This window comes from Mesoplodon mirus (assembly GCF_964341445.2).
Source record: "Mesoplodon mirus genome assembly, chromosome: 9".
NCBI classification, from domain to species: Eukaryota; Metazoa; Chordata; class Mammalia; order Artiodactyla; family Ziphiidae; genus Mesoplodon; species Mesoplodon mirus.
The window spans coordinates 18,249,530-18,263,798 of NC_138985.1; the positions used below are offsets into that span (position 1 = coordinate 18,249,530).

A 14,269-nucleotide genomic window follows, 5' to 3' on the forward strand; every position below is an offset into this window, starting at 1 on the left:
ATCCTTTTCTGACCACAGCAACCAACAGTGATTCCTCTTTCCTTTGACCTCATACAGAACTTGTCTTTTTCAACTGATTCAGCACTTATAGTACTTGACTCATTCCTGTTTTGTGGCTAAATTTATATGGAGATTTGTTTCCTCTAGCAACTAAGTGATGTCAGAAATTGGAAGGAGCAGTTTGTCAGGAAATATTGAGGTCCCTGTCACTGGAGATAATCAAGCATAGCGGGCACAACTAGTGTGGTGCAGAGGGAAATCTAGCTTTAAAGGACTGGAATTGGTGGTCTTGAAGCTCAGCTCAGATTCAACAAGTTTTTCAACTAGAATGCAATAAGTCTCTCAGAGGTACTGTCTGGAACCCTGCTAGTTTTTTATACCCTTTTCACAAGCATCATATTTAGAATACAGTAAGTTCTCAATAAATACTAATTGCTTCCTCAACCCTTTATGGGTATCTTCAAGGATATAAAGAATTGTTTTAATAATACAAGAATTCTTATGTTGCAAGGGGTAGGATAACATTGTTTCCTGCTTAGAGAATGGTTAGAGTTCAAGGAACCAGAGAAAACGTAAAGCAAGAAGGAATATTTAAACAATAAGAATAGTTTATTGAAAGATGAAACAAGCTTCAGAGGGAGATTCAAGGCTCTTGGTGTCTGCAGACCCTTTTCAGTAGCATCTGTCAATATCTTGGACAGCTTGAATCACTTCTGATTTAAGCCTTTTTTAAAGCTCTGATATTTTTTGAAGTTAAACTTTCTCAGAGGTTTTAAATTAAGAATAACTTATAAAAATGATTACAAGGTCTGTGATACATTCATGGTAGCATTCTCACTCACGGAAAATCTGAGGAACAAAGATGAGTCCAAGGCATTATGCTTGGCATAAATCAGGGCAGATCTGAGAAATAAGTCAGAACTTTTCCTCTCTTATAATGCATATTTTCCTTTAGAGATATGTAAGTCGTATTAAGTACTTAAGTCTGCAGGCATGTTTCAACATAATCATTCATGAAATTCCATTTCCCCCCTACTGATAAGATTATTATATGCTCTTCTGGCTACAGTGTTACAGAATCACACATATATCAGTGCTGTTGATTTTCTTTTCTCGGAAAATGTTAGACTGAGATTCTTAATCTTTTATAGTGAAAATGGAGAGAAAGTCAAAAATTACCAAGTTTGACTTCCATCCCATGTATCAACCAATTTGGCTGTGGGTTAACAATCTTGAAGACAACTTCCACATCACTTAGTGAGTTGAATAATTTCTTCTCTGTATCTTATGAGCTGAGTCACAGTATGGAGGCTTAATGACTGCATTCCTAAGTTGGGTATGTAGAGGAAACTGAGTTTCACTAACATTTACTGACTGTCACAATAATGTGCTTCTCCCAAAATCCTGATTTAAACCACCTCGACAGGTGGCAGCTCCCAGTCTCAAAAAAGCTCACCTCATGGTGCATACTCATAACACCATCTCCTGACTATTTGCCTCATTACATTCTGATTAATTCTGCTACCAACTTCTGTTTGGGGGCGGGGTGGGGTTTCCTGTTGATAATTACAGAAAAATCTTGTGCTACCAAGAACCATTTTCTATAATGAAGACTATTTTGTGCTGCTTCAAAGGCTGAAATACGGGGCTTCCCTGGTGGCGCAGTGGTTGAGAGTCCGCCTGCTGATGCAGGGGACACGGGTTCGTGCCCCAGTATGGGAAGATCCCACATGCCCCGGAGCGGCTGGGCCCGTGAGCCATGGCCGCTGAGCCTGCGCGTCCGGAGCCTGTGCTCCGCAACGGGAGAGGCCACAACAGGGAGAGACCCGCGTACCGCCAAAAAAAAAAAAAAAAAGGTTGAAATACGGGCTTCCCTGGTGGCACAGTGGTTGGGAGTCAGCCTGCCCGTGCTAGGGGACACGGGTTCGTGCCCTGGTCCGGGAGGATCCCACATGCCATGGAGCGGCTGGGCCCGTGAGCCATGGCCGGTGAGCCTGTGTGTCCGGAGCCTGTGCTCCGCAACAGGAGAGGCCACGGCAGTGAGAGGCCCGCGTACAGCAGAAGGAAAAAAAAAAAGGCTGAAATACAACTTCCACAATTCTAAGTTATAAACTGAATTCATAACTACAGTATCTCAAATATCCTTTCTGACCACAACACTATGAGACTAGATATCAATTACAGGAAAAAAAACTGTAAAAAATATAAACATATGGAGGCTAAACAATACACTACTAAATAACCAAGAGATCACTGAAGAAATCAAAGAGGAAATCAAAAAATACCTAGAAACTAATGACAATGAAAACACGACGACCCAAAACCTATGGAATGCAGCAAAAGCAGTTCTAAGAAGGAAGTTTATAGCTATACAAGCCTACCTCGAGAAACAAGAAACATCTTATGTAAACAACCAAACCTTACACCTAGAGCAATTAGAAAAGGAAGAACCAAAAAACCCCAAAGTTAGCAGACGGAAAGAAATCATAAAAATTAGATCAGAAATAAATGAAAAAGAAAAGAAGGAAACAGTAGCAAAGATCAATAAAACTAAAAGCTGGTTCTTTGAGAAGATAAACAAAATTGATAAACCATTAGCCAGACTCATCAAGATTTTTCTTGAGTCTTGGAGAAGACTCAAATTAATAGAATTAGAAATGAAAAAGAAGTAACAACTGACACTGCAGAAATACAAAGAATCATGAGAGATTACTACAAGCAACTATAGACCAATAAAATGGACAACCTGGAAGAAATGGACAAATTCTTAGAAATGCACAACCTTCTGAGACTGAACCAGGAAGAAATAGAAAGTATAAACTGACCAATCACAAGCACTGAAATTGAAACTGTGATTAAAAATCTTCCAACAAACAAAAGTCCAGGACCAGATGGCTTCAAGGTGAATTCTATGAAACATTTAGAGAAGAGCTAACACCTATCCTTCTCAGACTCTTCCAAAATATAGCAGAGGGAGGAACACTCCCAAACTCATTCTATGAGGCCACCATCACCCTGATACCAAAACCAGACAAAGATGTCACAAAGAGATAAAACTACAAGCCAAAATCACTGATGAACGTAGATGCAAAAATCCTCAACAAAATACTAGCAAACAGAATCCAACAGCACATTAAAAGGATCGTACACCACGATCAAGTGGGCTTTATCCCAGGGATGCAAGGATTCTTCAATACATGCAAATCAATCAATGTGATACACCATATTAACAAATTGGAGGATAAAACCCATATGATCATCTCAATAGATGCAGAAAAAGCTTTCAACAAAATTCAACACTTTTTATGATAAAAACTCTCCAGAAAGTAGGCATAGAGGGAACTTACCTCAACATAATAAAGGCCATATATGACAAACCCACAGCCAACATCGTCCTCAATGGTGAAAAACTGAAACCATTTCCACTAAGATCAGGAACGAGACAAGGTTGCCCACTCTCACCACTGTTATTCAACATAGTTTTGGAAATTTTAGCCACAGCAATCAGTGAAGACAAAAAAAGAAAAGGAATCCAAATCGGAAAAGAAGAAGTAAAACTGTCACTGTTTGCAGATGACATGATACTATACATGGAGAACCCTAAAGATGCTACCAGAAAACTACTAGAGCTAATCAATGAATTTGGTAAAGTAGCAGGATACAAAATTAATGCACAGAAATCTCTTCCATTCCTATACACTAATGATGAAAAATCTAAAAGAGAAATTAAGGAAACACTCCCATTTACCATTGCAACAAAAAGCATAAAATACCTAGGAATAAACTTACCTAAGGAGACAAAAGACCTGTATGCAGAAAACTGTAAGACACTGATGAAAGAAATTACAGGTGATACAGACAGATGGAGAGATATACCATGTTCTTGGATTGGAAGAATCAACATTGTGAAAATGACTGTACTACCCAAAGTAATCTACAGATTCAATGCAATCCCTATCAAAGTACCAATGGCATTTTTCACAGAAAAAAATTTCACAATTTGTATGGAAATACAAAAGACCCTGAATAGCCAAATCGATCTGGAAAAAGAAAAACAGAGCCGGAGGAATCAGGCTCCCTGACTTCAGACTATACTATAAAGCTACAGTAATAAAGACAGTATGGTACTGGCACAAAAACAGAGAGATAGATCAATGGAACAGAATAGAAAGCCCAGAGATAAACCCATGCACCTATGTTCATCTTATGTTTGATAAAGGAGGCAAGAATGTACAATGGAGAAAAGACAGCCTCTTCAATAAGTGGTGCTGGGAAAACTGGACAGCTATATGTAAAAGGATGAAATTAGAACACTTCCTAACACCATACACAAAAATAAACTCAAAATGGATTAAAGACCTAAATGTAAGACCGGACACTATCAAACTCTTAGAGGAAAACATAGGCAGAACAGTCTATGACATAAATCACAGCAAGATCCTTTTTGACCCACCTCCTAGAGAAATGGAAATAAAGACAAAAATAAACACATGGGACCTAATGAAACTTAAAAGCTTTTGCACAGCAAAGGAAACCATAAACAAGATGAAAAGACAACCCTCAGTATGGGAGAAAATATTTGCAAATGAAGCAACTGACAAAGGATTAATCTCCAAAATTTATAAGCAGCTCATGCAGCTCAATATCAAAAAAAAAACCCAATCCAAAAATGGGCAGAAGACGTAAATAGACATTTCTCCAAAGAAGATATACGGATTACCAACAGACACATGAAAGGATGCTCAACATCACTAATCACTAGAGAAATGCAAATCAAAACTACAATGAGGTATCACCTCACACCGGTCAGAATGGCCATCATCAAAAAGTCTACAAACAATAAATGCTGGAGAGGGTGTGGAGAAAAGGGAACCCTCTTGCACTGTTGTTGGGAATGTAAATTGATACAGCCACTGTGGAGAACAGTATGGAGGTTCCTTGAAAAACTAAAAATAGAACTACTTATGACCCAGCAATCCCACTACTGGGCAAAGACCCTGAGAAAACCATAATTCAAAAAGAGACATGTACCACAGTGTTCATTGCAGGTCTATTTACAATAGCCAGGACATGGAAGTAACGTAAGTGTCCATCGACAGAAGAATGGGCAAAGAAGATGTGGCACATATATACAATGGAATATTACTCAGCCATAGAAAGAAATGAAATTGAGTTATTTGTAGTGAGGTGGATGGACCTAGATTCTGTCATACAGAGTGAAATAAGTCGGAAAGAAAAAACTAAATATCATATGCTAACACATATATATGGAATCTAAAAAAAAAAAATGGTTCTGAAGAACCTAGGGGCAGAACAGGAATAAAGACACAGACGTAGAGGATGGACTTGAGGACATGCAGAGGAGGAAGTGTAAGAAGGGATGAAGTGAGAGAGTGGCATTGACATATATACACTACCAAATGTAAAATAGATAGCTAGTGGTAAGCAGCTACATAGCACAGGGAGATCAGCTCGGTGCTTTGTGACCACCTAGAGGGGTGGCATAGGGAGGGTGGGAAGGAGATGCAAGAGGGAGGCATTATGGGAATATATGTATACGTATAGCTGATTCACTTTGTTATACAGCAGAAACTAACACAACATTGTAAAGCAGTTATACTCCAATAAGGATGTTAAAAGAAAAAAGGAAAAGAAAAAGAATGTATATATAAATTTATCACTGTCATATTGCTGTAAAACAGAAATTCACACAACATTGTAATTCGACTGTACTTCAATAAAATTTTTTTGTTTGTAAAAAAAAAATTATTTCTTCTAAGAGCATATTCTGAATTTCCTTACCATAGGAAATAGAGCCTTGCCATTTACATAGATATTTAATTTTTAAAGTTAAAGTATAAACAAAAAGATAATTCTTTAACAAACTAATTTTATTTGTCTTGAATATTGACCATCATTTATTTGGTGTTAGCCCAGAAATAAATAATCTTATAACATCTCTATACACAGTTTGGGCATAATAATTTATCCACACACATGGACATATTCAGGTAGTCTAACAACCACTAAGATGTGTACATATATTTAATTTACACACAGGTACTAGACAATTAGGTATATACTTACATGTATTTACATGTAAATATATGTAGTCTAACATGTGCTAAAACTTGTAAATATTTAATTTGCACACATATACTACACATAGGTATACATTTACATACATACTTACAATGTAAACACACACAGGCATATTTTCAGTGCGTACATACATGTGTAAGTCCTTGTGGTGAGACATAACTAAACCTGATTTTCTCCTCTTTAGTGCTGTTTCTTAATCAACTACCTCAACATATGAAAACTGAAATAATAAAAGATTTTTGTCAATCTCCAAGATTTTCACTCTCAAATAACCTGCATAAAGAAAAATATGCACATTCATATGTATGGATATTGCATTAATGTATTTATAGCATACTTCATTCCCCAAAAAAGGGAATGAGAAATAAAAGCTAGATTAAGGGAATGTAAAAAGCAACTAGAGTAAATAATTTTATTTATTCCTTTGGTTCTACCCAAACAACTTAATAAGACAGGGCTTCCAATTTATTTGTATTGTAACATCCCAGTTAGACCAGTTTTTTGCCAAACTTGACAGTCTTTTATTTAAATTCGCAAAATGCTCAAGGAAAAAGTTTCTTAAGAAACGCTCAATTATGACTGTATCAAACATTGCTTCCAAAATAAATGTGTCTTTCAAGAGCACCAAATAATTTTAGTTTAACATGATCCTTGAATGCCTAACGTTCTCAGAACAAAACTAAAGTTGGGGAAAGTAATTAAAACCAGATCCTAAAAAGTCAATACATCTGAGGCTCCAGACACTCAAACTGCATGTGCTGTGGTTTCCAGTAAAACTAAAATGAGGTAATTTTTTATTCCTATAATGTTCATGATTCGTGCAAAACCAAATCAGGGTAAAAATGCTCATCTCCTCCTTTTTCTCATTAAATCATTATGTAGTTTTCAATGTTTTAAGCTAAAAAGAAAGTCTCCTATAGTTATCTTCTAAAGTAATAAGAAACAATGTCCTGGTAAATTTAGGATAACCTAAACATCTCAGTTTAACCACCTTAGGTTATTCTCTTCCCCCTCTCTTGTAAATCCAGATAAGGAATTGTGAAATTGGCTCTAGTGTCACTTTCTCCTCCCCCTTCTTTGTTTCATCTCTTTTGGAACTTAAGTCATTGGGCTGGAGGAGGGAAGGAGGAGGAGGATTACCACATGCCCAGAAGTGTGAACCTTGGAAACTTGGAAGAGGTAAAAGGAGGTTAAATGCCATGACACTCGAGTGTGCACACACACACACACACACACACACACACACTCCAAAAGCAGGGAGGAGAAAAAGAGGGATGATGAGAAAGAGAAAAATTTTTTTTCATGAACTTGAATAGAACAGCTGATCTTATGCAACTAATAATTAAATAATTCTGTATTTCCATATGCTTGTATTCCCCCTGTTTTATTTTAGGTCACTGAAAATCAATACATACCAGTTTTTAAAAGGTTACTTTTTTTTTTTTTTTTTTTTTTTGCGATACGTGGGCCTCTCACTGCTGTGGCCTCTCCCGTTGCGGAGCACAGGCTCCGGACACGCAGGCTCAGCGGCCATGGCTCACTCACGGGCCCAGCCGCTCCGCGGCATGTGGGATCTTCCCGAACCGGAGCACGAATCCGCGTCCCCTGCATCGGCAGGCAGACTCTCAACCACTGCGCCACCAGGGAAGCCCCAAAAGTTTACATTTTTTAAAACTAGGCCAAACTCAGCTGTATGATCATATTCTTAGCATATGGGTAAACGCTTTAATCTAAAATCTCAGAGCACCTAAAAATAGTATGATTTTTCAGGCTCCAAAGAATGTAAATAAAAAGGCCTGGAACCTGTAGACTCAAAGATAAATGGCAGAAAGCACTGGCTTCCTGATACGTAGCCTCAGACTTTGGTCAACCCTCTCTCTCATCCAAAGAAGCATCTTAAAATTAATAAGTGATGGCTATTAAGAGGCCATGTATGTCATCACCATGGTAGCTTTTAATACTTCTGAATGATTTGTAGTTGTTGATCAAATGTGACTGATCACCATATAAGAAATATAACCCAGTATTAGAAATGTTAACACTTAACCATTTTATTTTAATAAACTTTATTCTATCACTTTGTCAGAGACCTTTTGAAAGCCTGACTAGATCATATTCATGGATAAAGTTTTAGGTAAATGCATGTTTAATCCTTAAATGAACTGCAATACGTAAACCATGGTTTAGCCTTACAGGAACCTCTTGACTTTTTCTTCTAGTGGGTTACATGCATTATAACCCCTTTTGTTATTGTAGAGTTACAATCTTGTCCTATATGCAAGTTGTTAGTCCTCTCTGGGATCTTTGTTTTGAAAGCTAGTGTTCGTTCTTTTTAACTCTTTATACAATTGAATGTACTACTAGGTAGATTTCTTAGGAACCTGCTAGAACCTTTGGAACCAGGGTCTGAAACTGGGGGAAATTGACATTGCTTGACACTAATGCCTCTAAAAGGAGACTTCTTAATGGTGTTACATTTTCCTCTTAAGTACCATTACATTGTCCAGATGCAGTGAAATACAGCAAAAATCATTTGAAAACAATTTTTCCCACTGTCATGTTGCCAATCAACCATTTAGAACAGCAGTTCTCTACTTCTACTCTTCGTTTCTGTAAAACTAGATGAGTTAGATTAGTTTGCTGAGATGGCATAGGACTTTGGACTAATCATTTAAGACCTCTGGGCCATAGTTTCCTCACTTGTAAAATTACAGAGTGGTTTAAATGGTTCTAAGATTCCTTGAGCTTCAGAACACTAGAATTCTATGCTGAAGTCTAGGGCACCGTTTGGCCTGGCCCTCTCTATAGCCCACCAGTTCATATAATATTTTAACATTCTCCTATTAGTAATGTTAGAACTTGCAAAGTCCATTTCAAATTCATGGAAGAGAGCTTAACTTCAAGTCTGCCATGCTCTGGTGGACTTCTCAGCTATCATTTGCAGTATCTTTCCACATGTGAGATAAATCCTTTTACCTCAATAAGGGTTTCTATTAAAAAAATTTTTTTTTCTGAGTTTAGCCCCAGATTTTCATAAATGCTTGGGGTTTTGAACTCTCAGGATACTTTAAATGGAGTTTCTGATGCATTTAACAGTTTCCGCATCCCTAGATTATTGGTTCCCTTTAAGAATGTTATCATCCATTATTTTACTAATAAGTAACCAGATTTTGCCCTAGTTCAATACATGTGTGACATATGATTGCAACTTTTCTTCTTTTAACAGCAAATTGAGTTGCTTAATGTTGTGATAAACATTACATGTGGCTTACTCACAATAGCCACTTTATGACTTCCTATATATCACTCAACACCAGGTCTAGGAAATGTGCTTCTCATGAGTTCTTAAAGTACCATTTGAGCACATAATCATTTATCCTATCCAGTTACTTATCTCACGCTTTCCATCCGGGTAAACTATGCTACCAACTATGTTTGAGTAACTTAAGTCCCTAATTGTTAAGTACCTGGTATAGGTTTTCAAAGTCCCCCAATTTTTATGGTTAGATGATATAACACAGATTATCTACAGAACACTTCCATTATATGAGAAGACTTTTACCACATTGCAGTTTATCATTCTACAAGTAAAATGTCAACCTATCCCTAGTTATCCTGTAAGTCTGACATCTGGAAGGGAGAGAGTAGACAAGAAAAGTGGGAAAGCAAACCTCTCAGTCACCTTGGGCTGTGGAGACCTGACTATTGGCAGATGTTGATCTTGGCTCAACCGAGATCACATACGTATTGTTACAGTTCCAATCCATCTCTTTTTTCTGTTGTTACCTACAAAGATTATTTGATTTGTGCTTAATTTTCTATCTTAATTCTTTAACAAAAAACTGTAATTATCTTACCTGAATTCCAATATCGGTGATTTTATCACACTCAGAGAAAGTTCCTTTAATTTTTTATGCCTGGAAAGTGTCATCAAACCCTAAAAATGTTTAATATAAAGATTATTTGATGATTATAATTTAGTATGGAAGGTATATTTCCAATAAGGTAACAATTATGCAAACTAAAAAAATTTAGCTTCTGTCTTCTTAGCTTCTGTAACAAATCATAAAATCACTTTGGTTAGACAATATTGTTAAATAAAATTTTCAGGTTGTCTCTAATGTTTTACAAAAAGTATTAGAAATCCCAGAGCCAGGAAACTTCTTATCTTGCCTTCTGTTTCCAGGTAAATGTTATACGAATCAATATAAAGAAACCTTAAAGACCCCTAAGCTTACAGCTTTGTTTTGAAGACACTTCATGTGGCTAATGAATCTATTTATCAATAAATTCTTTTTTATGCCTAGCCTAAACATCTGAAAATCTTTAGCTCATTTTATTATGTTTAACTGCTTGGAGGGAGAAGAAACATCTTTATATAAAGGCCTATAGACAGATAATCATTCATCAATAGCTCACTTCTTTTTTCAGGCTAAAAGCTTTGTTTCTTTTTATTAAAAAAAAATAGATTGTACTTTTAGCCCTTCATTTTTTTATGTGTGGTTTTGCTGGCCCATTTCTCCATACCTTACCGCCCTAAACTGGCACAACATTCAGATAAGGAACTGACTAATGTGCATTATAGATGCCATCCTCCTGTTTTGCATTCAGGATCATATTACTTTTCAATTTCTGTTAGATATGCTTCCTAGAGCATTTTCCTCATTCTATGGTCCCAGAGCTGGCTGGCAGGGAAAATGCCAGAAATGGTATATGATTTGTCCTTTTTACTTTTTTTATTTTTATTTTTTTTTGTGGTTCGCGGGCCTCTCACTGTTGTGGCCTCTCCCGTTGCGGAGCACAGGCTCCAGACGCGCAGACTCAGCGGCCATGGCTCACGGGCCCAGCCGCTCCGCGGCATGTGGGATCCTCCTGGACCGGGGCACGAACCCATGTCCCCTGCATCGGCAGGCGGACTCTCAACCACTGCGCCACCAGGGAAGCCCTGCCCTTTTTACATTTTATTTGCAGGACTGGTTTACATTTTATTGATCGTAAAAACCACATTTGGATTGTAATTGAAAATGGGTCCTGCAAATATTATATCCCGCTTTTTTCACTGATGTACATATTAGGCCCTTTCATTTTCCAAAAACAAAAGCCAGATCAAGGAGAAAAGTGCTTGAAATTCTGCTTCATTGAAGTCACTGTTTAAATTGCAGTTTCTAATTTCATTTAACAGTCCTGTATACCACACAAAAATAAAATCACTCCGTTTATTCTTTTAATTTTATTGCAAATGTGGATTCTTTTGCTAGGAGCACATTATGTTTTCTGTCTCCTTATTTCAAAACAAAGAATGGTCAAACCCTGTGAAGCCATCACACGTGGTCTGGGTTCCAGATGTGGATGCTGTTTTATTCATGTTAGAAGAATTGGAGTTTAGATACTACCCCAACAGAAACTAAATTGTTTGAACAAAAATATCAAGTAAGAGATGCAAAGTTTTCCTCTTTGCACTGTACTTGATAATAGCTAAATATGTTTTATTATTCTATGTGGAATTTGTCTTATGAAACTATCTCTGAATAGTTTCTCTGAAGTTTTCACTTTTTTTTGTCTATGTAGCCATGTTAGAATTTTTTAAAGATGAGCTGTAATGAAGTATACTTGCTAAGTATGACATTTAACAGACTATAATATCTTTACCATTTTGTTCAAAATTATTTTAAAATATTATTAATTAGTATTAAAATGGAGTGCCACATTTCATCACTGTGGTTGTTCATTAAAATGTATGGCCTCAAAATTTAATTAGTTAAATATCATTAGCCATTAAGTAAATACAAATCAAAACCACAGTGAGATACTAAATACTACATACCTACTAGGATGGCTATAATTAAAAGGACAGATAATAAGATGCCTTAGCATTTTGAAGCTTATAAATGCTCCAAATTAGAAGGTGAAGCAAGTGATGGTTCCAACATTTTACAGTCTTTCTTTATACCTTAAAGAGTCTTAAATCTCAGGTCTAGGTAAAATTCATTCATTCTTAATTCATCATTCAATAAATTTTTTTTTTTTTTTTTTTTTTTTTTTGCGGTATGCGGGCCTCTCACTGTTGTGGCCTCTCCCGTTGCGGAGCACAGGCTCCGGACACGCAGGCTCAGCGGCCACGGCTCACGGGCCCAGCCGCTCCGCGGCATATGGGATCCTCCCAGACCGGGGCACGAACCCGTATCCCCTGCATCGGCAGGCGGACTCTCAACCACTGCGCCACCAGGGAGGCCCCCATTCAATAAATATTTATTTAGCATGTATTATATTGTTCAGGCTCTGGGATAGAAGCTGGGAGTATAAAGGTCAATGAGGTGCAGTGTTTACTGTCAAGGAGCCCATAGTCCGGCATTAAAGACAGACATGTACACTAGATCATTACAACCCTGTGAAAGGTAAATACTGGGCACAGTGGTCGAACCAAAGAGGAAAGATGAGGGCACTACTTTGGATTAGAGGAGACTGCATGGAGGAGAGTCGTGAGTGGGGAAGTGTAAATTGCCAAGAAAGCTACAAAGGGAAGGACATTCCAGGCTGAAGGAACAGAATGTGCAAAAGCATTGAGGTATGAAATAGTATGGCATGTGTATGGAACTATATAGCATGGCATGATTAGATTTACATGGATTTTTAAAAAATCTGAAAAGCTGATCTAAGAATTTCTCTTAAGGAAGAAACTGCAGGGTTTTGTTTTTGTTTTGTTTTGTTTAATACCTTGTTAAGTGCTTGCGGGGGAGAAGTCCTGGGGGTTGGCTGTGCCAAGCTTTTACTTCTGGGAGGGATAAAAAGAGGAAAGTGGGAGGACAAGACAAAGAAAGAAGCACAGAGGAGCCAACCAGATGGAGTGACTGGGCCTCAGTGGGGCAAAGAGCAGGTGGGTACTTAAATTTTCAGGGGAGTTGTAGCATCATGAAAATGTAAATCCTCCTTCATCTCCCTCAGACGTCAGCCAAACTCACGAATGCTTTGCAGGAAAGGTTCTGGTTTATTTTCCCAAAATTTAGAAGGGGCTAAATTTTGTAATCAGGTAAAATGCAAAGGAAAGCAGATGGTGTGGTAGCCTGGAGAAGTCACTAGCATTGCAGGTTGTATGAGAATGCGAAGCTCTAGGAATTCATAGGAATCCTGGGGAGCACTTGGCTCCTTCATAGGCCATGGAATTGAGAGACCTGGATCTTAGGGGTCCAGGCGTCCCTAGTGAAAAATTGGCTTATATTGTAGCTCTGGTCCATTGAAGGGAGTGTCAAGACTGAAGACTCAGAAGGAAGCAGGCACCAAGCCATGAGAGCCTCGTACATTATTCTGGAATGTGGATTTTATCCTATGCAACATTGTTAAACAAAACTTTCCCTCTTTAGGGAATAAGTGACAATAATGCCAAAAGAATGAGGATGTGTTTCAAAAGAGGTATAGAGATCACAGGGCAGGGGGTGATTGCTTTTAGTTGGAAGGAATAGGTGACGGTCTAGAAGAGACTTTCACAGAGGAAGAAGAATCTGAATTAAGCCTTAAAGTCTGGGTAAGATTTTGACAAAGGAATAGGAACAGTGTTTCAAGCATGAAACACTGGAAGCAGCATGAACAAAGGCTTCATTTGGAAAGTGTGAGTTGTTTGGAAAATAGTTCAGACTGGGGTCACTGGGAGTAGTGGGTGGGAACACTGCATGCTGCCAGGAACAGATAGACGTACACCAGATAGTTGGGAGCAAACAAATACTTTGAAAGCTATTCTTTTTTTCCCCCAATTTTACATCTGGAATTGTTTAGCTGATGTAGATAGACATCAGCAATGAACGAGTTACCAAATATTGGAATGGTATGTGTGTCTGTGTGTACTTACTATATGACTGAGTCATACTACGCCAAGCTTAGAATATTACCAACATAAACATCAAACATACTTCCCCCAACTCTTTATTTTGAAAATATTCAAATCTACAGCCAGGTTCAAAGAATGGTATAATGAACACTTATATATCCTTTACCTAAATTCACCAATTATAAATACTTCGCCACATTTTGCTTAATTGCTGTGATAGTTTTACTTTTATGTGTGAATAGAGTTTTATATGTATATATAATATATATTTTTAAAATTCATATGTGTAGTGTGAACCAAATGAAAATAAGTTTCAGCTATCATGATGCTTTACCTCTGAATATTCTA

General features: G+C 37.5%; 1 protein-coding gene across 1 annotated transcript in view; it reads right to left on the reverse strand.

Moving 5' to 3' along the window:
• Window positions 1-14,269, reverse strand: part of FBXL13 (F-box and leucine rich repeat protein 13) — a gene marked incomplete at both ends in the record, with an annotated part of 188,464 nt that overhangs the window by 13,490 nt on the left and 160,705 nt on the right. Inside the window, 2 exon segments of the mRNA XM_082632412.1 lie at window positions 9,960-9,997; window positions 10,000-10,039. Coding sequence (XP_082488538.1) covers window positions 9,960-9,997; window positions 10,000-10,039 — 78 coding nt within the window.